At 36.9% G+C, this 27,524-nt stretch overlaps 1 protein-coding gene across 1 annotated transcript; it reads right to left on the reverse strand.

Annotated features, from left to right (window-relative positions):
- Nucleotides 1-27,131, reverse strand: LOC112043781 (ATP-dependent RNA helicase DHX30). The gene is made up of 22 exons (XM_052886428.1): nt 26,820-27,131; nt 25,429-25,605; nt 24,820-25,018; nt 24,036-24,256; nt 22,707-22,802; nt 22,527-22,580; nt 21,060-21,204; nt 14,923-15,118; nt 13,573-13,690; nt 12,964-13,120; nt 12,151-12,310; nt 10,927-11,081; nt 10,186-10,349; nt 9,330-9,410; nt 7,834-7,906; nt 7,157-7,293; nt 6,079-6,267; nt 4,961-5,122; nt 3,838-4,039; nt 1,630-2,809; nt 720-790; nt 1-232 (listed from the first exon to the last, which is right to left on the reverse strand). Exons 1-20 carry the CDS (start codon nt 26,920-26,922, stop codon nt 2,425-2,427), a joined length of 3,174 nt encoding a protein of 1,057 aa, XP_052742388.1. The 5' UTR covers nt 26,923-27,131; the 3' UTR covers nt 1-232; nt 720-790; nt 1,630-2,424.
- Between the last annotated feature and the right edge of the window lie 393 nt (nt 27,132-27,524).

The raw sequence follows: 27,524 nt of genomic DNA on the forward strand, positions 1-27,524 counted from the left end.
TAATTGTTTAAATATTTTATTAAATTATCTAAAATTCGTATCAGTGCTATTTAGTACAGAACTATTATCAGTTGCTTCTACTAATATTCTTCCAAGCGCTTTCATTAGTCGTATTTTGAACCGAGACACTTTCGTGAGATCATCGAAATTTGTCGCGCTGAGATCCCTTTCTATGTAATATTGAAGTGTCTTCCACAACATTTCTCTGGCTCGTAGAAATTGTTCGGCATGACTGAAAAAAGAAACAGATTTGCATCTAATCATCATCATTATCAATCCATATTCCGCTCATAGACTACAAGCCCTTGAACAAAATTTACCAGTGAAATGAACCAACGTGAATAACGCTTAGAACGTTACTATATCAGAGAATAACTCTAAGCAGTCAACAACTTTTAGTTTAAGATAATAGCCTAATATATAATAATTGCCTAATCTAAGCTAATTTTCCTCAAAATAATTGCCTAATCTAAGCTAATTTTCCTTAAAATAATTGCCTAATCTAAGCTGGTTTCCCAAAAAAAAAAAATTGACAAACAATTTTGTTCGTTAGGGTTAACTGGTTTGACAAAATTGCTAGAAGTTTATTAAACATATTTTATCAATTTGTGAGACAAACACGATTGATTTGACGAAAACTTAGATCATTTTAGAGCTCCTTAAAACTACATATGTGAAGCCAGGACATGTCGCAAGTCATATTGTAAATGTTTCCATACCTAGTGGGTACTTGAATTTTGAGCCTGTGTCTTGGGAGATGTATTTCTGTGAGTTCTCCGCTGGATCCGTCCTGAAAATGGAATGGAATAAATTATTATTACCCGACTGCAAGAAGGGAGAACCTCCAGTTTTTTTATACTTTATGCAGTCGGGTTTTTTTATTTGTTTAATTAATTTATTTATTGTTTTAATTTTCTATTTGAATGATCTACTAAATGGTCAGACCTCCCTTCTACAGCTTAGATTTACAGCTTGTATACACCATGACGGTTGCTCAAGACCATAATCACAGAGTTACCAGAGTGAGTCTTTACAAGCAACATACTGAATCCGGTGAAATCTATAAAAAAAAACAAACGTTACTCGTCTCCTTGACAACCGATATACAAACTTTTTTCATAATTTAACACTAACAACAATCACGTAAATGAATATAATAATTAATAATTACCAATAAAAATATTCTTATTTCATTAGTTTTTGTGAACAGTTTTTAAATTTTTTTTGAATAACATTGAAAGTTACTGATGCGACGGTTTGTGCCGTACTGACTCGAGAATGTATTACTTTTTGAATTGTATCGTCGTCTTATCGTATTTGGAGCGGCTACGACACCGTCGTGTTCCGTACGCTCCATCTGTATATTATTGATTGATCTGTGACCATAAATAAATATTTTGTTCCTGTGCCAAAGGATCAGTATAAATACATACCACAACTTCGTTAATAATCTGTCCCATAGAGAACAGCAAAGCAGTGTGCGCTGGTATCCGCGTCGTCTTGTGGACGACGAGCGCGTGCCGCTCCGTGGAGTGATAGCCGCCGAAGTAAGCCAACAGTTGTGTGCTTCGCTTCCTTATACTGTAGTTTATGAATAAATATTTTGTTCATGGGCTCAAAGGTACATACCACAACCTCGTTAGTAATCTGTCCCATAGAGAACAGCAAAGCAGTGTGCGCTGGTATCAGCGTCGTCTTGTGGACGACGAGCGCGTGCCGCTCCGTGGAGTGATAGCCGCCGAAGTAAGCCAACAGTTGTGTGCTTCGCTTCCTTATACTGTAGTTTATGAATAAATATTTTGTTCATGGGCTCAAAGGTACATACCACAACCTCGTTAGTAATCTGTCCCATAGAGAACAGCAAAGCAGTGTGCGCTGGTATCAGCGTCGTCATGTGGACGACGAGCGCGTGCCGCTCCGTGGAGTGATAGCCGCCGAAGTAAGCTAACAGTTGTGTGCTTCGCTTCCTTATACTGTAGTTTATGAATAAATATTTTGTTCATGGGCTCAAAGGTACATACCACAACCTCGTTAGTAATCTGTCCCATAGAGAACAACAAAGCAGTGTGCGCTCGTATCAGCGTCGTCTTGTGGACGACGAGCGCGCTCCGTGGAGTGGTAGCCGCCGAAGTAGGCCAACTGTTGGGTGCTCTGGCTTGCTTCCTTATACCGTAGTTTATGAATAAATATTTTGTTCATGGGCTCAAAGGTACATACCACAACCTCGTTAGTTATCTGTCCCATAGAGAACAGCAAAAGCAGTGTGCGCTGGTATCAGCGTCGTCTTGTGGACGACGAGCGCGTGCCGCTCCGTGGAGTGATAGCCGCCGAAGTAAGCCAACAGTTGTGTGCTTCGCTTCCTTATACTGTAGTTTATGAATAAATATTTTGTTCATGGGCTCAAAGGTACATACCACAACCTCGTTAGTAATCTGTCCCATAGAGAACAGCAAAGCAGTGTGCGCTCGTATCAGCGTCGTCTTGTGGACGACGAGCGCGCTCCGTGGAGTGGTAGCCGCCGAAGTAGGCCAACTGTTGGGTGCTCTGGCTTGCTTCCTTATACCGTAGTTTATGAATAAATATTTTGTTCATGGGCTCAAAGGTACATACCACAACCTCGTTAGTAATCTGTCCCATAGAGAACAGCAAAGCAGTGTGCGCTGGTATCAGCGTCGTCTTGTGGACGACGAGCGCGCGCCGCTCCGTGGAGTGATAGCCGCCGAAGTAGGCCAACAGTTGCGTGCTTTGGCAGCGCTTCGTGATACCGTAGTTCACGCTCTCGCTGCCTATGTGGGCTCTGTCGCCCTTACTGAAAACAATATGACATATTGTAAAGCATCAAACACTACTCGCTTCGATGAATCGACAATATCCTTTAGGCCTAGTAAGGACTACTTTAGTATTTTAGTCGAGTACTTTTGAATTTACCGCCCAAAAATTGTTCTTACTCGACTAAAATACTAAAGTAGTCTGTACGGCCTATAATAAACTGCTTTAAATGTCGGAGTTTCCTGACTCGGTGACATTTTTGCAGATAATTGGGTCAAATTGTGCAGGGATATTTTGCAATTTTGCAAGAGGGTGTAATTTAAATATATTTTTTTATTTTATAATTATTGTAATTGTTATTTTAGTTAAGATAGTCAATAAGCTTTCTGTTCATTAGTTTTTTGTTTGATTTTTCTTATTTTTGTCTATTTTTAACCGACTTCCAAAAAGGAGGAGGTTTTTTATTTTATACGTTTAAATTACAAAATATCTGTGGATCATTCAGAAACTGCTTTAATAAAAACATGACACTGGATTGGCACCGCCTTCAAACTGATCAGAAGGTAGCGCATAGGTAAGATGTTATTTTTTGCTTTTTAGTTTAGGTTAGTTTTTGAGTTGGAAGTCGGTTGAATTTTTTTACTGTGGTGTTTTGTTCTTTTTAATTTTTTATGTACATTTTTTTTAATTAGTGTAACTGGATTTATCCGTGCTAATTAATAATAAATAAATAAATAATAAATAAATAAATAAATAATGCCTACGTTGCGAGCCACGACATATGTCGTTAAGACAAAATTACATATTGTCAATAGCGCCGGATCCACTTTTCAGTTATGTGCATTTTAGGAAATTAAATTTCGTGTTTCAAATGGTGAAGGAGACAGATCGTGAGGAAACCTGCATACCAGAGTATTTTCTTAATTCTCTGCGTGTGTGAAGTCTGCCAATCCGCATTGGGCCTGCGTGGTGGACTATTGGCCTAACTCCTCTCATTCTGACAGGAGACTCAAGCTCAGCAGAAAGAAAGAAAGAAAGAAATGATGATGATGATGAAGTAATACATACCTGGTAAATAAACCATGGACCGTCATCAGTTTTCCCTTGGTCTTCACATATTTCTTGGTGATCAGCAAGGAGTTGGAGCCAGATAGCAGTACTGCAGCGGTCAGCTCGTCGATCTCAGAGAAACGGTTCAGTTCTTCTGCTTCAGTACTTTGCTCTATGACACCGGTCTTGAGGAGATGTTCCAAATGCAGGTTTGAGATAGCTGAAAATATTATTTAATTATTTATACTTTATTGCACAAGAAAATAATTAGACCAAATAATATGCAATACATATGCAAGTGGAACTCAGACTAACTTCATGAGGACTAGTATCGCAACCAAATTCGGGAAGAATGAAATGAAGAAAGAAGAAGCTGTCAAAACGAGCTTAGATTAGGTATATATCTTATACGAAATTAGAAGTTTTGACCATTTTTTTACACCATTCCGTACACAGAAAAGTATTTTTACGGAGCTATTTAACCGACGAACATGGTTACAACTATGAAACATAAATTCTATATAGAGGCAGTTTTTATAATCGCATTAGATCTTTGATCATATATTTCGAACGAAAAGTCACGTCTAGCGATGCAGGTCCTTATGTAATTAGTCTGAGATGTGCAATGACTGTTATCATAGTCGTAATAATGGATATGATGACTAGGTTTGAATATATTGATTTTTATGATACATTCGGGTAAATAAGGTCAATGTTAACTAATTTATACATAAAATGCAAAAATTGTCTGGGTATTAGCAAAATAAATAAGATTATAAAATTTCAAAAAGTAATTTACAAGTTTTATACCAATTTACAAACCTCGATAAGTGTACAATTTTTTTTAAATGATAGTGCACTTCAGCCCCATACATTTTTTTACATAACAATTTTTTTTAACTAAAAAAAAAAAATATTTACATAAATAGTATTATAATACATTGGTAATTTAATTCGTAATGTTTAACAATTAATTCCAGCATTGAAAAAACCGATTCAAGATGAAAAAAAAAATACAACTTGGTCACCCTAGGGATTTTGGATTTATTTTTGTATAATTTGTGCGTATAATGCCTTCCCTAGTTAATAACCTAGTGCACGCCAGTGGTATGTTATATTATACCAGCTAAAGACGTCTCACCCTTGACATAGCTGAGTCTATCTCTCCTGAGGCCGTGCTGCTCGCACCACCGCTCCGCCTCCCCCCCGCGCTCCCCCGCCCGCTGCTCGAACTCGTCCTGTAGCCAATGCAACGCCGCGTGGTCCGACGTGGCGCTGAATTTGCGTTTTATTTCGCGTATCTCTGTAAAACATTAAACGTAATATACTTAGAGGCACAATTATCCGCCCACTTTAATATGACGCGAGTATATGAAAGTGGGCGGATAATCGTGCCTCTGAGTATATAATTCAAATATGGGATCACAACGTTTAGTCCCATATTCACTTTAATTAGTTGTTAAATGAATTCATTATTTTTTTATTCTCAGGTCGATCTCTACGATTACTGGCTTCTGTATACAACCCTTGATCCAACAGCCAATCGAAAGTTTCTTAGTTTTGGTCGAAACTTTAATATTATTGTATTATTGTATATCATTTTACATATACAGGGTGTCCCGTAAATATTTCGACATACTTTACAGGGTGACAGCTGACTTCAAGGCCTACTAAAATAACGCAATATATGTTAGCCGAAATTTTACGGCTTTTAAGTTATATTGATTTTTGTACCAAATACAAAAATCAATATAACTTAAGTGTAGATTAGTCTGCCATGTACTGAAAAAATACTTAAGCGTGGATTTTGTTGATTTACAATGTAAATTATTTTGTTATTCAAGTTACAAGAACAAATTGTAATAAGTAACGATTTTTACATAATCGGCCCCTTTCGGAACTAAAATAGCAATAGTGACGAAGTGCTTAAAAATCATTGTCGGCTAAATTAAAATTTATATTGCATTATTTTAGTCGGCCTTGATGTCAACTATCACCCTGTAAAGTATGTCGTAATATTTACGGGACACCCTGTATAATACTAGCGGACGCCCGCGACTTCGCTCTCTCTTAGACCTCCCTAATTTGACTCTTCTGCCAATTTTCATCTTTGTACGTCCAGAGGTTTTCGAGATTTCGTGATGAAATGACCTATGAATTGGCGAAGGCTATCACGTCGCCGACAACCGCCGCGTTTAACACGCAGCGTCCCAACCGCGGGTGTGACGTCATACTCAACAGTAACACACAGATACATACCGTCTCTCCTATCGGCTGCATTTCTAAACAGCTCGACGTTGTCGGAACAGTGCGTTGCGACGTTGCCGACGGCTATCACGTCGCCGACAACCGCCGCGTTCAGCACGCAGCGTCCCAACCGCGGGTGCAACGTCATACTGGACAGCAAAACGCCCAGGCGTGTTAAACGCTCGCTGGACGTTAGGGCTCCTGTAAATAAAATGTTTATTTAAATACTGTTTAGAACTAACACTATTACAAACTACCGACAGTTAAGGGCAATGTCTCATTAGTATGTTGCGTTACGTCGTCGCTACGTATCAACGTGTTGTATGCCACATCTGCGTTGCGTTGACGCACGACGTCGCTGTATAAGAATACGACGACACTGGCACACCGTCTAAACCACAGAACAGACAACGCTAAAAGCTAACGCTTTTAGCAATAGAAGTAGCAAGGGGGCGTGGCCCGCGTACACCCGGGTGTGCGGAACATCGCATGCGTGTCCGCGCATGTACTAGCAGTCTTGTTTTGTTCTGTGACAAAAGGAATAAATAATATTCAACTCTAAAGTAAGAATGACATATTCATTTTTCACTAAATATTCAACAGCCATTTAGGCCACGCCCTTGAGTACGCTGGATTCAATACAAAGAATTGAACTTTATAAATCTAGTTACCTCTTAAATCTGTGGTCTCAACAAATGACTATGTCGGAAGATTAGATAGTAGCGCCATCTTACATTAATTAGAGTAACTAATTAGGTGACGAAACGCTGTTAGAAACGTCAAGGAGTAAGTATATCCTAATCAAACGGTATGGGTACGGATAGTGCAATTTGTTTACAGACAACGTTTTAATGTGACATGTCATTTAAAATACATGGACGTTGACGCTTAAACATCGCAACGCAATGCAACACAGCAATGGGGCATCGCTTTAACTTGGATGTTTAATAAAAAAATATAATATGTACTAAGAAACTTGATAATGCGGCTTATGGTGTATCGAACTTACGAAGATCGGCAATAAAGCTATCCAAAAATCCTGAATTAAACACGCTTCGTCCGTGTTTAAGTATAAATCACTGATATTTACCCAAATCTATGAGATCGTTGACGGCGAACCGTATCGCTTGCTTGCTCGGCGGCTCCGGTAGTTCTGACAAGAAATTTTCTACCTTATCCTCGGGCGCATACATCTTACAATCCAATACAGTCTGCTCCAATGGAATCCTAAGATAGATATGCGATGTCATCAAAAAGTCAATATCGTAGAGCACATTATGAATATTTTATTGAATATAAATTAGCCTATTTATAAAATATCGTAGACAGAGAAGTAAATAGACAGAAAGAAAACATCTATCGCATTCTATGAAGGGAAACGACTATATTATTATAGTATTTAGTGTCATGAAACGTACCATTTTCTGGAATGAAATGATTGTGAATACTGAATCATCATCAACTTGTTGCAAATTATTATAAGCAAACAGGTAGCTTAAAATATGATGGTGAAAAAATGGTTCAGTGCAATGTTTTGGAATATCATGTCAAATTGTCAATTCTTTTGAAACCAAGACAACGGCACCACAATTAGTTGTCTATTGACTTCTCTGTCTACTTAAAATACAACTGACTTTATTATGTACCTATGCTATGTACATAATTTGAACTATTGCAAATACTAAATTACATCTCTAACAATAGACCCATCCTTATTCGAATATATAAATAGATAAATATAGTGGAAACGAAAATAAAAGTTTTTACCTTAATATTTCTGGTGTAGTGTGCGGAGCGAATTCATTTTCCTTATCTTTTGTATACATTTTATAGCAGATACCTTGAAAGAGAAATTGGAATACATGATATAGGTACATTTAGTAAACATTACATTAGTAGTAGTACATTTAGTATCTATATTTGTACTTCAAAAAAGAGCAATTCGAGCAATATATCAATTAAAATCACGCGAGTCCCTTCGTCAAAAGTTTAAAGAAATAGGTATACTAACAGTAGCCTGTCAATATATATATAACAGTATAGTATATGTAAGACAAAATATTAATTTGTACAAACGAAAAGGAGATTTAAACCCACGTCTTACTAGACACGGGCATAAGTTAGTTATTTCTGCATATCGTCTCCAAAGAGTAAAAAAATCTTTTGTAGGTTTGGGTGTACTCTTCTATAACAAGATCCCCAAGACTGTGATGGACCTGCCAATGCATAGCTTTAAGCAATGTGTTAAAAAACATTTACTTAGTCGAGGTTACTACAACATTGATGAGTTCCTTAAAGATAAAAGCGCTTGGAGGCCATTGGATCAGCTTCCACCTTCACACAGGAAATAAAACTATAAGAAATTGTAATTGTTATCAATTGTAAATTATAATACTGTATGACTTTTTCAAAAGAGCAACTGTTGAGTTTCTTGCCGGTATCTTCTCAGCAGAACCTGCCTTCCGAACCGGTGGTAGAATCTTTACAAATAGTCAACTGACGTGTCAAAAGTGCTTGTAAACTGAGCCTACTTGAAATAAATGATTTTTGATTTTGAAACAAGCTACGGTCAAGGTAAAAAGGTAAAGGATCAAGACTCAAGACTGGATGAGTTAAAAAACTAAAAAAGTTAGTCAAGGGGACTCGCGTAGTTTCGATTCCCGTAGGAATCATCATCATGGTGTTCTCGTAGGAAAACAGGGATAAAATATAGCCTATAGCACCAGGGGATAGTATAGCTTCCCAACAGCGAAAGAATTTTTAAAAATCGTTTCAGTAGTTTAGGAGCCTACAATGCAAACAAACAATCAAGTCTTTTCTCTTTATCATATTAGTGAAGACTAGCAAACCAGCCTAGGATGCACGCCACGAGATATCTCATGAATAGAGATATAGAAAAAAAAAGACTTTGGCATCGGAAATATCGCGAAAGAAAATTCCGTTGCTATTGAAAAGAAAGAAAGAAGAAAGAAAATACGTTTATTCATTTTTAGTGTCACAAACAGTACATCCTATCTAAGATATTATATGACTGTTTGTGACACCAAACAGAAAGGGTTTACATCAGCATTAGCCGTTCATCACAGTAAAGCAATGCCCAGCGCTGATTTTCAGCCGAGACCCGGGTGACGTCACAGTCAGTTATAATTACCTACTAATCAAAATACGATCTATTGATCGACAGTATCTCTCTCTCTTCATTAATTATGTATTTATTAGATAATAGTTCTTGTTACGCCATTTATTACATACAGAAGTCTAACCTGGTTGCACACGACCCGCGCGGCCGGCTCTCTGCTTAGCGCCAGCTTGTGATACCCACACTGTTTCCAAACTTGCAGTTCCTAATTAAAAAAAAAACTGTTATCGCTACGTTGGCCGCTTTTAAATTTACATGTTTTTAATAAATAGTGTAGGAAATAGTAGTCTGTGACGGATATGACGTCACTTGATCGTTGGCTTCAGTGTGCTCGTGGCGTTCGAGCCGTTTACATCCCTTGTTGTGTAATTCTTTATGGGTTACTTGGGATAGACGGGGAGAGTGACTCGAGTGGAAAAGGGGAGTGTTTGTTAACAGTCAAAGGTACCTTTAACCCCACAAACATCGTTCACAAGTACGTGACTCCACTCAAGGTCATTCTCTGCCATTTTAGGGTCTTATTTTGGTTACAGTTTGATTTTGATTTGTTAATTAAGTTGTTATGAATGTTCGAAATAGGTTTTTTTTATTGGTAATCACTTATTACGAAAACACATATTATATTTTAGGACACTAATAGATCACAATTAGTACATAGGTAGTCTTTGATCTTCTTCTTAAATTTGTTCTAGCCTGTCTAGTTACACTTCGCTACTCTTTTTAATTCGATCACGTCTTTTTAATTCGATATGTTGTGTTTCATTATTCCGAATAAGATATGAATAAACCATTTTAAAATAAATAAACTCCTTGTATACAAAGCACTAAAATAATAATTGTAATAAATCTGCTTACGCAATAAGTGAACATCCCCGTATGTTTTCTATCATTTATTTCTTATCCCAAATAAATAACAGATGAGGGTATATATTCCTTATGCCGGACCTTAGATCAATGTTTTGCTCGTGTGCGAATCTTACCCGTGCCTTCTCGTATTCTGTTTTCTTTATGGGCCCCGCTGTCTATGACATAGACTACATCTGGTATTGTGATAGAGGTCTCGGCGATGTTAGTTGACAACACTATCTTGCGTACGCCGGGCGACGGCTTCGAGAACATTTTAGTTTGGTCTGTAGTTGATAATCTACAACAAGTAAATACTTAATAATGTCATCATTATCAACCTTTGACTATTTAGACTATGGACCTGTTTCGCACCCAAATTTTTTGAGGGGGACAAGATAAACTCACACATCGAAAACATTTAACACCATTAAATATATTCTGTGTCCATACACTACACGCAACAGTAAATTTGACTCGCAATACACACACGCGTAATTTTTACATAGACTAACAAACATCAAACAACAACAACAGTTTTTATAAACGCGTTAGATCATTGATTTTTGATCTTTGCCACAGGTGTAACGGTTCGCGAGGCAGTTCCTGTTATTAATGGTCGAAGTTATCAACCCATATGCGGTTCACTGCTGAGCACGAGCTCCTCCCAGAATGAGAGGGGTTAGGCCGATAGTCCACCTCGCTGGCCCAATGCAGATTGGCAGACTTCACACACGCAGAAAATTGAGAATATTCTTATGTATGCAGGTTTCCTCACGATGATTTTCCTTCACCGTTTGAGACACGTGAAAATTAAATGCTATGAGAAATGAAATGTGCACAGGAAAAAATAATTAAAAAAGTAATGCTTAACTAACCTGGAATGTACTGGCAACACTAAATGAAGAGCAGAATTTCTATAACATTCGTCTAGTAGTAACTTGGTTTGCTTGATTTCAGCCCATCCTGGTAGGAAGACTAGAATAGCTCCCTCTGGTTGGTTTTTGTCCACAGCTTTTATTACTTCTACCACCTAAACAAATAAACATAATGATTTACTGTAAAGTTTAATGTAACCCCAGTTCTTATAAAATTCAAAATACTATACTAATACAATATGAGCTTAACATATCTATAAAAAATCTGAAAATTGCGGTGTTATACCTACTTATAATAAATCTGTAGAGAGGTCAATTCTGTACATGAAATATATTTCCAAAATAACTATCAGGGGGTGATTAGTAATCGATACTGATGCCAAAAATGCAATCAGTAAAATTTTTGTATGACTGTATGTTCGTTATAGAAACAAAAACTACTTGACGGATTTTAACAAAACTTATAGAGGTCTAAGGGCGGACGAAGTCGCGGGCGTCCCGCTAGTAGAAATTAAGAACATAATATATCAATGAAAATCTACTTGGTGTTTTAGTACAGTTTCTCGTACAGTTTTGTAATAACTATAAATATACTATCTTAAGTAACTATACAAGACCAATATGAGAGGGAGTTCTTTGTTTTTTTTTGACGGGTTATCTGTTTGACGCCAAAATTGAGCCAAATCATTACACAATTTTTCCCGTAAATGTTTTTCTCAATATTTAGCTGTACTGTAGCGATACTGTAGTATTACTATAGTATTTAAATAATACAGTAATTGTCGTAACGATATATTTTTTTTAGATTAGGAAATTAGACAGACATGCAAATTTGACTAACAAAACTAATATGAGTGTTTATTCACATTAATTTATTACAAAACACGGCTAAAATGATACAGTGATACGATGTCGGAGTATACCCGAGTAGTTTTAAACCCATACGGGGCCCTTAGTCATGAGCTGGTTCTTTAATTTGGTTTTATTTGTTTTATTATAATTTTCTTATCTTACTCATATGTTTTGGGTACATAAAGAACATACAGACAGTTTGACTTTTTTGATACGGTCTACTTTTGTTAAAATTTAAACACCTGTTGCTTCGACTGAAATGTTGGAGGCAAATGGCACACAACTGAAATGTTGTAGGTGCATGCCTCGGACCGGATTCAAACCCACACACTCTGGAATCGGAGGCAGAGGTCATATCCACTTGTTGCTTACCTCTTGACAATGAATCTGTGGCCTTCCATCTTCTTTCGCAGAATTCTCAAGTGTAGAGGGAAGTCGAACGTTCAATTTCTTCTGAATGTCTTCTACATGCGTGATGTCGACTGGGAACGTTCTACCGGGCACTTCTACTACGGGACATTGATCGAAATATCTGAAATAATTAAAAATATATGGAAAAAATTAAAATTAACCTCTAACCTCCCTCAGTTATTCTCAATTCATAAAGATAAGACGTATTGGTTTGGTAGGGTTAGGTAAGAAAAAAATAATGTAATTTGTCGAATTTAACTGATGACCTTCATATTCGATGAATTCTTCAAGGTTTTCCTGTTTGTTTTTCCTAAGCTTCGGACTTCGTCCGCGTAAAATTCGGTTTTCACAAATCCCGCGGGCTTTCACAAGTTTTCAGGGTTAAAAGTAGTCTACATGTTGCTGAATGACCTCCCTATCATCCAGTGAAAGTCCTATTAACATCGGTTAAGCCAGAGATTAGCTGTTCTGGACAAACAGACAAAAAAGGTCCTTTATGTTTAAGTATGGTATGTTTTAGGTTTAAAACATTAGCATTCACTTATATGAAACTTACAGGCTAATACAACATTTTAAGTTTGAGCGCACAATAATAAGAATATAATAATTATAGTGCTTACAAATATACAATACAAATTGTAACGTGAAAATACAAGTTAAATACAATACACAATATTTCAATTTAAAAATGTATGTAATAACTTTATCACGGTTATTTAAAATCATACTTCAATTGGGGCGTTTTTCAGCAGCGGTCTGAGAGGACTCCCTTACCTGGTAAACACGGCGGTATCCAAGGTAGCGCTCATAACAACTATCTTCAGATTCGGGTTGATGTCTAACGCCCGCTTCAGTAACAGTAGAGTGACGTCAGTGTTCACGTCTCGTTCGTGAGCCTCGTCTATGAAGACATGAGTGCACCCATCCAGACCTAGACACATTACATCATCGTTATCATTATCATCATCATCAGCCAATGGACGTCTACTGCTGAATATAGGCCTTCCTAAAGTCCTAAAGAACATTTAATATGCGGTAACCTAAATAAATTGATCTAGCGGTTAGCCTATACGGCTCCGAGTCAATATGCAACACAACAATCTACACAGCGTCTTCGCCGGCGAAATCTTTACGAATAATCTTCCTATTTCGTTAATATTGTGCATGTCACTGCGTATTCCTAAATATGCATCGCAATTCGCAACGCATAAAAATTAAGTACTTTTAAAATTTATCGCCAAAACACAGATAGCAAGAAAGCTATCGGCGACAAACAGAGTTTTTAGCCGCTTATGTATAAGATATGTATAGATAAGCGTTTTGTTTTCCTCTTTCAGACAAAGAGGACAAGAGAAATAGCGAAACGCACGCGTATTAAGATACCTGGATTAAGTTGTAGTCTCCGCAACAGGACACCAGAAGTGCAATACAAAATGGCGCCGGCGGGCGGGCGGGGAGGTTTCGCGTGTAGACGCACTTGGTAACCCACGGACTCTCCTACCTGGTGAATGAAAACTATGCATATTGATCAGGTACTGTCCCGTTTGGTCTAGAGGATAGCATTGGAGGCTTCTAATCATGACACCATAGGTATATAATATTGAATTCCTTTCGTTACTTTTAAAAAATTCTCTCTTTCAGTCCATGCCGACGAAAGAGAAAGCGATATTTTTGATTTCACCGCTATTTGTGACATTTGTTTTTTTCGTCACCACATAAATGTCGTGGTGCGCATCAAAGCATAGGTGATGTTACACCTCCATAACAAGGAGAGCTTGTAAAGCTGTCGTTCCCGGTTAATATCGACATAAATTAAATTCCATTGGAGATCTTATTTTTAAAATCATTTAATTTTTTGAAAGCGTAAAAAACTTTCGCATTAATAATATTACCCACTAGGCAACGTTCACGCACTGATATTAATGTGTGTGCGTGATATTTAGTTCATTCTGATCATGAATCCCACGAACCATAAATTTTCCGGGATACCAAGTATATGTTAATCCAGGGTAAAAACTATCTCTATTCCGAATTTTGGCCATTCAGTTACTGACTCTAAAATGATGGAGTATTGCATATATTGTTGCAGGGACGCGGGTAGACTTGCCCCACCCTGCCGCGTCTACTATAACTGCCACTCGGAACTTTTCGCCCAACCTAAACGCTGACTGCAAACAGAGGCGACCCAAGAACGTCCTTTACGATCCAGACGCTGACATAACAACCGACAATGCTTCCCAGGCAACACAATCACAAGGTACACAGCGTCTTCGCCGGCGAAGACGAGGTCCCCGACATCTAACGTCACCCGGACGTGGGTTTTCTAACTCACGATCTTGAGGGCGTCCGGACTGATTCACTCAGGTCACGGTTACCTCCTCCAGAATGGCCCTCTAAGCCGAGGTCCGAGTCTCATAGGAGACGCCCTTAGAGAGCCGTTCCGTCCTCTATCTTTCTTTCAGCCTTCGGGTCTTTTCTAATGTAAAGTTGTTGATTGCAACAGAGACAGTACTTACATGTTCCCCCAATTCGTCAGCTACTCTCTGTGCTAGACCAATAGCAGCCACCCTACGCGGTTCAGAGACAATGGCAGCAGTGCTGACTCCACAGTGACGGAGTATTGCAGCAGGGACGCGGGTAGACTTGCCACACCCTGCCGCGCCTACTATAACTGCCACTTGGAACTTTACTTTTTAACTGGAAGTCATTGATTGCAAAAGAGACAGTACTTACATGTTCCCCCAATTCGTCAGCTACTCTCTGTGCTAGACCAATAGCAGCCACCCTACGCGGTTCGGAGACAATGGCAGCAGTGCTGACTCCATAGTGACGGAGTATTGCAGCAGGGACGCGGGTAGACTTGCCACACCCTGCCGCGCCTACTATAACTGCCACTCGGGACTTTTCTAATGTAGAGATTATCTGTTCGCTGCAACAAAAGGACATTTTTTAAAAAGACAATGGCAGTGGCTGTCCCAGTCCCGTCTCTTTCGTCCTAAAGCAATGAAAGAAGACAGCGGTACTTCAGGTTTCGCTGATATTGGTTGAATCGTCTATTTCTCTTCATGAGATATGTCGTTGGTCGCATGTAAGGCGATGGTCAGGCTGTTGTTTTATTTAAAGGCCAATAATCAACAATGCTATTTAATTGACTTGTAGCATCAACTTTTATCGCTTGCAATGGAAAACGATATACTTGCAATGTACTTGCAATATAATTTCAAATAGGTAAGACTCTTTTAAGAGCTCATTTGGGAAATATGCATGCTTATTCTTGCCGCTAAGCAACAGTGTTGTGATTCAGTTTGCAATCATATGGTTGCTGATAAACTACGAGCTTGGCTAGCACTTATGCCTTAAAGGCTTCAAGTTGTCTCACATAGGCCGAAACAAATAGTTGTCGCTGCTATGGTTGGTTGGTTTCAGTCGTGTAGTTCCTGTTCCCTTGAGAATATAAAGGGATATATAGCCTATGACACTCACAAGTAACGTGGCTTTATAGTGGTAAAAGAATTTTCAAAATAGGTTTAGTAGCACCAGAGATTTTATTTTTTTCATTAAGTAGATCCATTGTCAACATCATCAAAGGAAACTTGGTCATTTAAAGTGTGTATAAAACTTAGACTGGTCATCTTCGTGGGTTTAGTAGTGTAAAAATAAGAATGTAATTGTAATTTTATAATTTAAATATACTGCTTAAATGTACAATTGTACAGATTTTTCACGTGAGTGAAGCGAAGCATTCAAATCTATTATACGGCGGGTGGGACAAGGTGGTTAAAATTTTCCTGCATGTAAGAGGATAAAACTAATATCATAGAAATACGTGTATGTTGCATTACATCCTGCTTTAATATTACGTCAGCAGCGTTTTGTTTCTTGAAAACTCAACTTGTTACAGGGAATAACCTGACCGAGTGTTATATAAATCAACACATCAGGGTTGTTAATTGTATCGAATTAGTTCTACTAGCGGTATTCAGTCTAATTAGGTACAATTGATACTCGTTTTCTTATGACTCAAACGGATCACTTTTATGTTTGAAAAGGAAAAAATTCCGCTACGAACGTTAAAAGTAACTTGAGAAATAATTCATTTTCATGAATTTAATGCATAATGAATTAAAAATAGTTTTTATCACTACATAGTTCTAAAATGGTTTTTGACCACTAACAATCTTTTATTTGATAAAACCGTTAATACTACTACAAAAGCAGCAATGAGACGAATTTTTAACATTCCATGGATTTACCGTGAGAGAGTCGGGTCAATCGTGTGACGGAGAGAGACTTATTAGCTTAGAAAATACTGAAGATTTGGTCATATTATAACAGATTTTCTCACTCCCATACCCACACGATTTTCTCATTTATTTCAAGCCAAAAAGGTACCATTTTGAGGAAAATCGATCAAAAAATTGTTCGCTTTACGTTACTGTCATAGGTTTTAGTAACGACGAACTAAATTGTTTTATTATACATATTTAATTACCTCACAACCCTACAAAATATGTAAATTCAGAGTTGTGTTTACAGGAAATACACATGATTGACGACCGATTGATTTTTCTGAGGATTCAACTACAACGTGCCGTGGAATATGTTAATATTTGATTTTATGACGTTCGAACCGTGAGGTCGATGTGAGAGATCTCACGTTTACGAGTAAAAATCCAAAGGAAATAAGTTACGGGAATTTCATTTAAAGAAACAAAAAACCAATATTGCATGAAAGCAATAAAAATAAGGAAATCCCATGACTATTTTTATGTTGTCAAAGTTAACTGACAACATCCTGTATTCATTTGTTAAATTCCATTAAAATTCCTTATCGATGGTTGATTAGTTCCTAGCGAAGAGAAATTCAGGCTTCCATAAATGAGTCTGAATCTAGGAGGCCACTCCAATACAAAATTGAGGAGGCCATTCCCCAAAGCCAATTACATATTATTTACCAAGAACCTACAGTTAATTCTTTTATTTATTTTATCATGGTCGTAAAAAAAAGTATTGTATGCCACTGCAAGTAATTAGCCATTGTAGCAAAAATCAGTCAATGGCCCTCATTACATGAGAGTTGCATAAATAATTGAGTTTAACTTGTGGTGGGTCTAAGGTCTAAATGCCCTCTCCTATGAGGAAGGAGACAAGGCTATAAAAATTGGCTGATAATGATGATGTATAAAAATTGTCTTTTTGTAATAGCAAAGCTTAGACGACACAAAGTACTCGTAACTTTCAAAAACAATCATCAGGTTTCAATCAGGATCAGGGTCAATCGTCAAAGTGACGTCAACAATCGTCACTCGATGCTTCTGACGTTCAGTTCACTTTCGTTTGTGCGAAAGTGAAACCGAGACAGACAATCAGTACGATTTCTCAACGAAAGGGGAAAGCAAAACGACGTCATATGACGTCAGAGTGACGTATAGCTTCAGACGTCACGTTGTATTGAAAGTGAAACATTGACGATTGTTTCACTCTTACTTTCATTGAAAAGAAACGTTCTTATGTGTAAACGTCTTCTGGAAACATGCATATTGTCTCGCACTTTCAAACTATCCCTGACGTCTCATTAGTTTAATACATTTGAATTTTTGTACCGATACAAAACAAATTCTTTGTCACTTTGAAACTATAATGATTTTTTTTGCAGTTTAAAGTGACATTTTTTTAAATTATTATAGTAGGTATTCATATAACTTTAAAGTCATCAGGGCAGAAAAAAATATTAAACGTATCGTGTGAATCATTTTCCTTATGTACATCATAGTACCTACCATAAATTTTCAAAACCAAAATTTTTAAATTTTGCGGTTTTGGTTAAACTGGGTTTATCATTTAAGCAATTCGTGCGTTACTAAACTGAGTCACACACACAGGTAAAACCTCGTCGATAGCGTATTAATTAGTTCGTTAAGTTGTTTACTACTATTAGTTTAGTTGTTTACTACTATTCGTTTAGTTGTTTACTACTATTCGTTTAGTTGTTTACTTACTTAAAATATTGTTTATTGACTACATGAGTGAATAAAAATTCATTAAATTCTTTAAAGTAGGATATCTTTGGCTGTTAGTACTTGTTTATATTTGGAGGTCCTATGGACCAATTCCGACTCTATTAACAGACCAGCCAAATTATGTAGCTGGGCTTTTAATGAAGTCAGAATTAGCAATGAATTAATATGTTTCAATAATTGTACCATAAAATTATTGTATTGTAACCGAAAACACACAAGCATAGAGTCCAAACAAACTTCAGGAAAGGTCCTCTTTATGGCAGGTCTGGCGTGTGGGAGGGCTAGTTATCACCCTACCGGCAAAGACGTACCGCCAAGCGATTTAGCGTTCCAGTACGATGCCGTGTATTAAAACTAAACGGGTGTGGATTTTCGTCCTCCTCCTAACCAGTTAATCCGCTACCATCTTATATTGCATCATCACTTACCAGAGTAGTAGTACTTGTAGTCAAGGGCTAACTTATAAAAAATAAGAAAAAAGAAAGCAACGTTATTTGCCAGTGTCATAGGCTATGTTATATCCCCGTATGCCCACAGGTACGGGAACTACGCTGGTGAAACCGCGGGGCATTCACTAGTATATAATAACAAGGCTACTTGAACGTAAAGCTTGTAAAAAAACCGATCCCATCAACATCTTATCTGTACTAATTTATTGCATTGTCACCGAAGATACACAATCTTCAGTAAGTAGTCCTCATTAGACCGAATACAGTGCAAGTAAAATGGTAGCTAGAATATATGAATTCTGGGCGTTAGAATCAACAATGCATAACAAGAGTAGTAGATGGAACCATTACAAAAGGCGAAACTATATAGACTTTCACGCAGTTTCTAAATAACTGGGTCACTATGTTCCCAAACGGTGTATTGAGGTCGCTCTACCGCTCTCTCGAGCCAAATTAACTTTCGAACGAGAGAAGTTACGATATTAGTGTCTCCATTTCGCGACAGTTTCAATTTCGTTGTTATTTAACGAGACTTTTAAAAGACTTTCAGTTTTCGAGAAACGAGGAAAATTAAAATGGGTTTAGAAATCATACGGTTATGTCATAAATTGTTTTCAAGTCACGACACCCTACCGTCTTTTCAGACACGATAAATTTTAATATCGCTTTTGAAAAGTTTGTAGGGTTTTTATTAGGTAATTATTTTTCAATGAGTGTACGTGTTGGATTTTTAAAGATTTATATGAAAACCTAGTCTTATATAAAAGTTGTATACAAATTAATAACAACCGACTCTCCTAAAATAAACTAAACACCCGAACGGCTAAACGAATTTAGATAAAATTTAGATTAAGAGATAAATTCAGTCTGTCTTATTTCATCCCGACATGACATAGCTAGTCTTTACTAATATTATAAAGAGGTAAAGTTTGTCGTGTTGCAGGGGATGATATATGGATCTACTGAATCGATTTTAAAAATTCTTTTATCACTAGAAAGCCACGTTATTTGCGAGTGTCATGGACTATATTTTATCCCCGTATTCTCACGGGAACATGTACTACGCGGGTGAAACCGCGGGGCGTCGGCTAGTTATATTCGCTCTACAATGATCCAACGGGTCAAACTTCAGAACGTATCTATTCGTAGAATAATCGAATGTAAGTTAAATTAAACTCGACGTAACACAACACAGAGGTCATCATATGACACAGTTTCGTCTGAAGGCGAAAAACTGTGTCCTCATTGCCCTCAAATTGACCTTGAACTTGTTCGTAATCGGGTCGCGACCCACAATCGTGACCTTGGCAATAGGCGCCCCCGATTCGATGACCTCGCCTCCTTTAAACTCGGGAACGGGGTATGTAGGTTACCTATTGTAGGTCACATTGACCGGGGACGGGTAATTTTGTGTTACTGGTACTCAGATCGAGTACGCTACAAGGTCAGGGCAGATAATGTGGCGTACCCACTTACAATTTCGGCCAGTACGTAGGTAATCTAGTTTAACAATTTTGGATGGATTCACGTTATTTTGTAACACAAAAATACTTAACTGTAGTAAAATTAAAATATTTATTTAAATAAAGGTTGCGTACTGTACTACACAAAAAAAAATTATAACGTTTTTGTTACGAGAAGTCTACGATTAGTTTTACTGTGCATCTATACTCGTATATGCATATAAAAATCAATGCCACTTTTCGTTGCAATTATGTAACTCAAAAACGGGCTCATCTATCCAAACCAAATGTTTATGGTTCTATTCGGAATAGGTATTTAATAGATGATCAAAATGGCATGTTTTTATTATTTCCATTTATGTACCATGCAATGTCTTTCCACAGTATTCACGTACTTCCTAAGGCTATCTAGACGTATTCTCAACAAACCGCGGAACGTGATGTCATGTATTCTTATAAGTTGTCATATTGAGTTTTGCTTTTGTTTCTTCTTTATTAAATTTAAAATTACGACTGCTGTTGATTCTATGAAATGGGAAAATGGGAGCCAAATTAAATAATACAAATTTGTGTTATTATGGATTTTGCCGACAAGAAGAAGGGATACCTAAGTGGGTGTCAAATTCTATAGATTATGGTAGGTACTTAGAATTAAGACCTTTCAAAATATTAATTGCATAAAATATTTTTAACAAAAAAATTCAAACGACTTCAAAATCACAAAAATAAAATATATAGTAAGTAAAATACACATTATAAAGTACGTAAATTTATATAGGGTAGTTGACTCATATTAAACTTTGACTCATTACCAATTTATCTCCATACCAAATTTTATCAAATTCGGATCGGCGGTAAAGCCATGAAAAGATGACAAACAAACAGATACTTACTTTCGCATTTATAATATTAGTATCGATAGAAAAAAAAATACTTACGCGTATTGATCTATAGGCAGAGGCGTTAGATTTTCGTCGTATTGCGCGAACGTGTTTCTGAGCATTCGCTCCCGCCGCATTAACGCAGAGGGCGACACTTGCGTTATATGTTTGCCGAATACAGGATGAATTTGCGACTTGCCATCTGTAATAATCCAGCCCTTACAGCTCCTATTGATCGTAGCGTGATGAAAAGTATACTATAACCTGCCTAGGAGTATGAAGAATAATTTGTAAGTTTCGTTAAAATCCGTCGAGTAGTTTTTGTTACTATAATGAACATACAGACAGCCAGACAAAAATTTTACTGATTGCAATTTTTCAATAATATTTCCTTTTAATATTAAATTTCATTTACCAGACAACCTCCTTCGGACATGGTGCCGCTAGTAAGGCATTAAAAATAAAAGCTAAAAACAAAAGAAGGTGAACATTTTTGTCTCACAGAGTGAATAAACAACATTTTATGCAGCCAACACGCTATTTTTGAGCTAGAGATATGAAAAAAATATTGCCTATGTTCACCAGGTACAATGTATAATTTTAATTATAAAAGAATTGTTCAAATCATTTATACATTTGCAATTAAAGCTCGGCAAAAACTGGGCAATTCGGTTTGTTTTTAACATATTTTTGTTTTTGCATTCATCTTAGATGGATATTAAAACGAAATGACCTTGAAAAAGTCACTTTACATCAAGTGGCAGTGATTGGTCGAAAACTTCAAATTAAAGTTACGAGTGTTCCAAAGTTTCAAAAAAATATGATAACTGTTTTTCAATCTAGCGTCAACTATAGCTTGACAACTTCGTTCGTAACGCTCACGGTGGTCCACGCGGGCGGTGCAGCGATGATTGAAAAACCCAAGGACCCTCAGCCAATCACATGGCCAGGTGAGGCAACAGCCCAGAAGGAAGAAGAAGCGTGATGAGTCTAATCACTATACCATTATCTCTCATAAGGATGGAGGCATGGCTGATGTGAACTGTTAAAATAGGCTGATATAGATAAATTAATTAATTGTCTATGGCTATTGTTGTGTGTGTACAATTATATTGTCATTGTCATCTGTCATCGCTCTCTTCTCTGTGGTTACGGCTTTAATATAATGTTGTATTAATTAATGATTAAATGCAAAAATGTTTTATAAAAGGAATAAATATCTCAAGAAAGATAATGGCGTAACAAATAATATCCTCCAACTGCAATATCAAGAATATTAAGAGCTATAAGCTAGTTATAGCTTGGCAAATATGTTCGTAACACTTCCGATGGTCCGCGGGGGCCGGGAGGGGGGTAGCGATGCCCTGCGCGCACCACTTTATACCCATACAGTCCTTTCCTGTGCCCCGCGCGCACGACTTCCTAGTCGCGCAGTCGTTCCCCTCCCGTCGCCCGCATATCATGGGAGGTCATAATTGAACTTGCCAAGCTATAGTCAAATTGTAGTCTAAGTAATCTCATTACCTGAATCATCGTCATCTTTGTTGGAACCATTTTCAACAGCTTCATCAGTGAAATCTGAAAGGAAATACAATCTTCTCATAAAAATAGTAAAAAATATTATAAGTTATAGTTTAATATATTATGGTTATAATAGATTTATTGTTATATTGATATTTATTGTCTATGATGTGTATAGTCTACCTTGATCGTCTATTGTTGAATCTTTCAACACTGATACAGATTTCATATTCAATAACTTCAGATTTGCTTCTTTAAAAGTGGCTTCATACAATGTTTCTGAAACAAATGATATACAAAATTTTAAGTAGTTATCTACAAATAATAATAATACTAGCGAACCCGGGCAAGTTCTGCCTTAATTTATACTTACCTACCCTACCACTACCCTACCCCTACCACTACCCTAACCCTACCCTACTTCTACCCTACCCCTACTCTACCACTGAATTCATTTGTTACAAAAAATGTGATAAATGAAGAACTGCTCGTCCAATTTTGTGAAAACTTCACATAAACCATCTACTAAATAGTTCAAACAAAGCCTAAACATTTGATTTGGATAGGGATAGGATAGTACACAAGGGCTAACTCGTCATTGAATTAAACCTAATAAAACCTAAACTTAACAGTTGCTCTTTTAAATTATCATTCTTTACAATCTATATCTATACTTATACTAGCGGATGCCCGCGACTTCGTTCGCGTGAAACTCGATGTAAACTTTCAAATACCTCTACCCTACCCCTACCCTACCCTACCCCCACCCTACCCTACCCCTACCCTACCCCTACCCTACCTCTACCCTACACCTACCCTACCCCTACCCTACCCCTACCCTACCCTTATTTTTTTTTTTTTTCATTTTTTGTCTGTATGTCTGACTGTTCGTATTTTTGTTGACCAGGCACACTGGAACTACTGAATCAATTTAAATGAAACTTGACACGATTTGAGATCATAACACAAAGATCTGATCACACGGATCCTTTTTGTCGCGAAAATTAAATCAAAGGGGTGAAGCAGGGGTTGAAAGTTTGTATGGAAAGTCTTTCATTTTTCCACTTACATTTTTCAAAAACTGGTATGTGTGGGTTTGTTTGTTACAAATAAGCTCTGAAACTTATGGACCAATTTTAAAAATTCTTTCAACAATGGCTATATTATCAATGAGTAACATAATATGCTTTATTTTATTCCAATATTCCTGTGGGAATGGGAACTAAGCGGCTGAAACTAAGGGGGGGTCTGCTGTTAAGATATAAAGCAGTTTATACATTTTTGACAGTACTTTGAAGGCTTCCATGGCGCAGAGGTATGCGCGGTGGATTTACAAGATGTAGGTTCTGGGTTTGAACCCTGGCTGGGCCATTTGAGGTTCGGCTTTGGCCGTGGCTAGTTCCCACCCTACCGACAAAGATAAACCGGTAAACAAATTAGCTTTCCAGTATGATGCTGCGTAGAAACAAAAAGGTGTGTGGATTTTCATCCACACACAAAAAATAAACTTACTTATGTCTGTCTCATAATCGTTCCATATATTTTTTATTCTTTCCACTGAATTTTCACTTAAACTTATATGTACAGGTTTATTCAGTGTACTATACAGTTCTTGTATGGCATTCTTGTCATGTACTGGTGCACCGTTGTAGTCAATCCTATCTTTCTTGTATAGCCATAGCAGTGCTTGAGTAGCCGCTTTTTCTGCTGCCTGACGTTTTGATACAGCTGTACTGAAAAGTTTATATATGTACACTTTAGTAAACAAATAGATTTAAATGAGCAAGTCTTTGTCACACTAATATTTTATAGGTGAATGTTTGTATGTGGATTTTCACCCGGAAAAGTAAGTAAAAGGTTCCCACGGGATTTGTGAAAAACTGAATTCTGCGCGGGCAAAGTCGCGGGCGTCCGCTAGAATAATGTGTTTAATTTAATGTATTTGAGGAATTGGGATGGAAGTTTGGAAATCAATTGTTGTTTTATTCAGATAAGGTATTAATTTCTGTAATTTATCTCTTATGTATCTCTTATTAGACAACTTGATAATAAGATTGAATATCGTGACAGTTTTTTTAATGGGTTTCACCGGCTTCACCACACTGCTTGTAAAGACTCATTCTGGATCATGATGACCCTGCAATGTGTGGCATAACTCAGAAAATGGCCCCAGCTACTTTGGTTTATATATTCTGTGGTTAAAAAGTTTTCAAAATAAACTAATTTCAAGTACCCAAATAACAATTATTATTTTGATTAAATAATTAATTTTAAATGATTAATATTTAATTATTACCTTTCAAACTTTGCTTTCTCAGGCCAAACAAAAGTGTATGTGCAGGTCCAGTCATTTTGTACAGGTTTCTTCTTACCACCCTTTGGTGCAACCACATTTTGTTTATAATGTATGTCAAACACCTTCTGTCCAGTCTTTGCTGCAAACTCATTTAAAGTAACCCTGGGTTGTGCAAAGATGTCATTTGTCTTTTCTAGATCTGGAAATCATTATATTTACATTATGATATAAGTGTGGTAAGTTGAAAATTACAGCCAAGGCGATATTGCTCGAGCCATAGGCGAGAGCTATAGTAAGCTAACGCTATAGAAGCAGAGGCTGTAATTATCAAAGAGCATGTATGTCATACGACGTTTTATAACACATTTGCGAGGAAACACACTGAACACACTTTCTGAAAATGAATTTGCACCTTTGCCTGTTTTCCGTAAGATGACATTTTGATATGCTTGTCATTTTGGCACAGATTCCGAAGTGTGTGTGTGCAAATTTAAAACAAAATACCTTCTATTTTGTTTTATATTTGCACATATTAATTTGGCATGCTTAATTAATACATTAAATGATAAAACAAGAAAAAAGTACATATGTACGAAAAATATGAAATACCTTTTTTATTTGGATCCTTCTCATCTTTAAATACATCATCTATTAAACCTTTGGAAATCCATTTCCTGTGTTGCAATAATACAGAATATGTAGAAGTTTGTAATAAATTTGTCCCCGGCTCTACTCTATATTTCTTCAACCGACTAAATGATTCTATGTGAACTATGTAACTAATACCTGAAAAAACAACAAAAATACAATTATACAACAAGTCCTAACAGGTAACTGAGGTCATGCAGTGGTACCCCAGAGATGGGAAAAGGAGGCAAGGGCGACCACATAAGAGATGGGAGGATGACCTGCCGAAAGGATGGCGAGGAAAGGCCAGAGATCGAGTAGAGTGGAAAAGTCTGGAGGAGGCCTATGTCGAAGGACAACCTGATTGCTCTAGTATATAAATTAAATAATAGTATTAAGTATATTGTATGTATTCAGCAATCAGAGAATAAAGGCTATTTTTATTTATTTATTTTATTTATTTTAACAGGTAACTGTTACTAATGCATACTATTTTACTGTCATTCTATAATGATATAAGAGCTAACAATAAACCTGGCCACTGTGTGTTGCCAGGTGGACTGCCTATGTCAAGCGAGAGAATTGTGATGTATGAGTCACTACAAAAGACCTATGTCCTGCAGTGGATGTTCACTGGCTGATATGACTGTTTGTTGCTTTGCTGTAGCCGATTTCATCATATACATTTATATACTACATATATACACTTGTAATGTATAAACAAACAGTTGTAGCAATTGGACCCACAGCATGCAGGAAGCAGGGTCACTACCTGCTGCACTACACTGCTGCATACAAAATTACTAATGTATTTTCCTAAGCTATCCCTGTATATTCTTCTTCTTCTTTTCTTCTGGGCCTTTACAGTCCTTTTCATGAAAGAAGTCCCCCAGACACGGCTCTGATGTCTGGCGCTCATTGTCATTTGTTTAAGGTGCTGTCAATTTTAGTTCAGGTTTTAATCACAGGACTTCTTTCATGAAAAGGACCCTAGTCATCTAGCACCACACTACGAGAAACACATAGAGGATAATGATAGGGCCTTTAAGGATTTTTAATTCAAGTATTTGTGTGTATGTCGTCGTCATCAACCCATATTCGGCTCACTGCTGAGCTCGAGCCTCCTCTCAGAATGAGAGGGGTTAGGCCAATAGTCCACCACGCTGGCCCAATGTGGATTGGCAGACTTCACACACGCAGAGAATTAAGACAATTCTCTGGTATGCAGGTATCTTCACTATGTTTTCCTTCACCGATTGAGACACGTGATATTTAATTTCTTAATCGTGAATATGTGTGTGTGTAAAAAACTTCAAATTCAGATGCGGTTCATGAAGCACTAGTTTTATTTTAATGAACTACGATTAACTTACCACTGCAATTTTTCGTATTACTTTTTCGTATAAATGAACTTTCCTTTATAAGTAAACATCGTTTACGGAGATTTATTCTTCCCAGTAAGTATTTTGCAAACATTGTTAATATAACTTAACCTCAAATATACATTAAATGAATTATATTAAGTTAGCAATATTCGGTTTATACGCACTCGTAATGCTATTTGTTTTATAATATCTTAATTGCATTGCATTTAAATTTTGTATACCTTTTTATCTAAACTTAATCCATTTAGTTTTCAAAAACTATTCAAAATCAAAATCAAAACAGTCACAGATTATTGAATTTGACTTCAATTCAATAATCACAGTTGACAGCTGACACTGACACGACACTGACACTTCACAGACGTCTAATAATATTGAAACTGCAATTTTGGCCTGCAGATTATGAAAAAAAAACGCCTTTCTTATAATGATAGGTATTACTAGCGGACGCCCACGACTTCGTCCGCGCGGAATTCAGTTTTTAACAAATCCCGCGGGAACCATGGATTTCTCTTTTTATAATAATAATTAGTGAGATGCTGGTACTTTTGCTTTCATTCTAACGATTATTGGCAGGTTTGGCACTATCCGACAAGATTATTCTTGATCACACCAAAACAAAATAAATTTACCTATTAATTAAAAATAATTATGATGATGATGACTAGGTTTGAATATATTGATTTTTATTGG

The sequence above is a fragment of the Bicyclus anynana genome, chromosome 2, assembly GCF_947172395.1.
Source record: "Bicyclus anynana chromosome 2, ilBicAnyn1.1, whole genome shotgun sequence".
In the NCBI taxonomy this organism is placed as follows: Eukaryota; Metazoa; Arthropoda; class Insecta; order Lepidoptera; family Nymphalidae; genus Bicyclus; species Bicyclus anynana.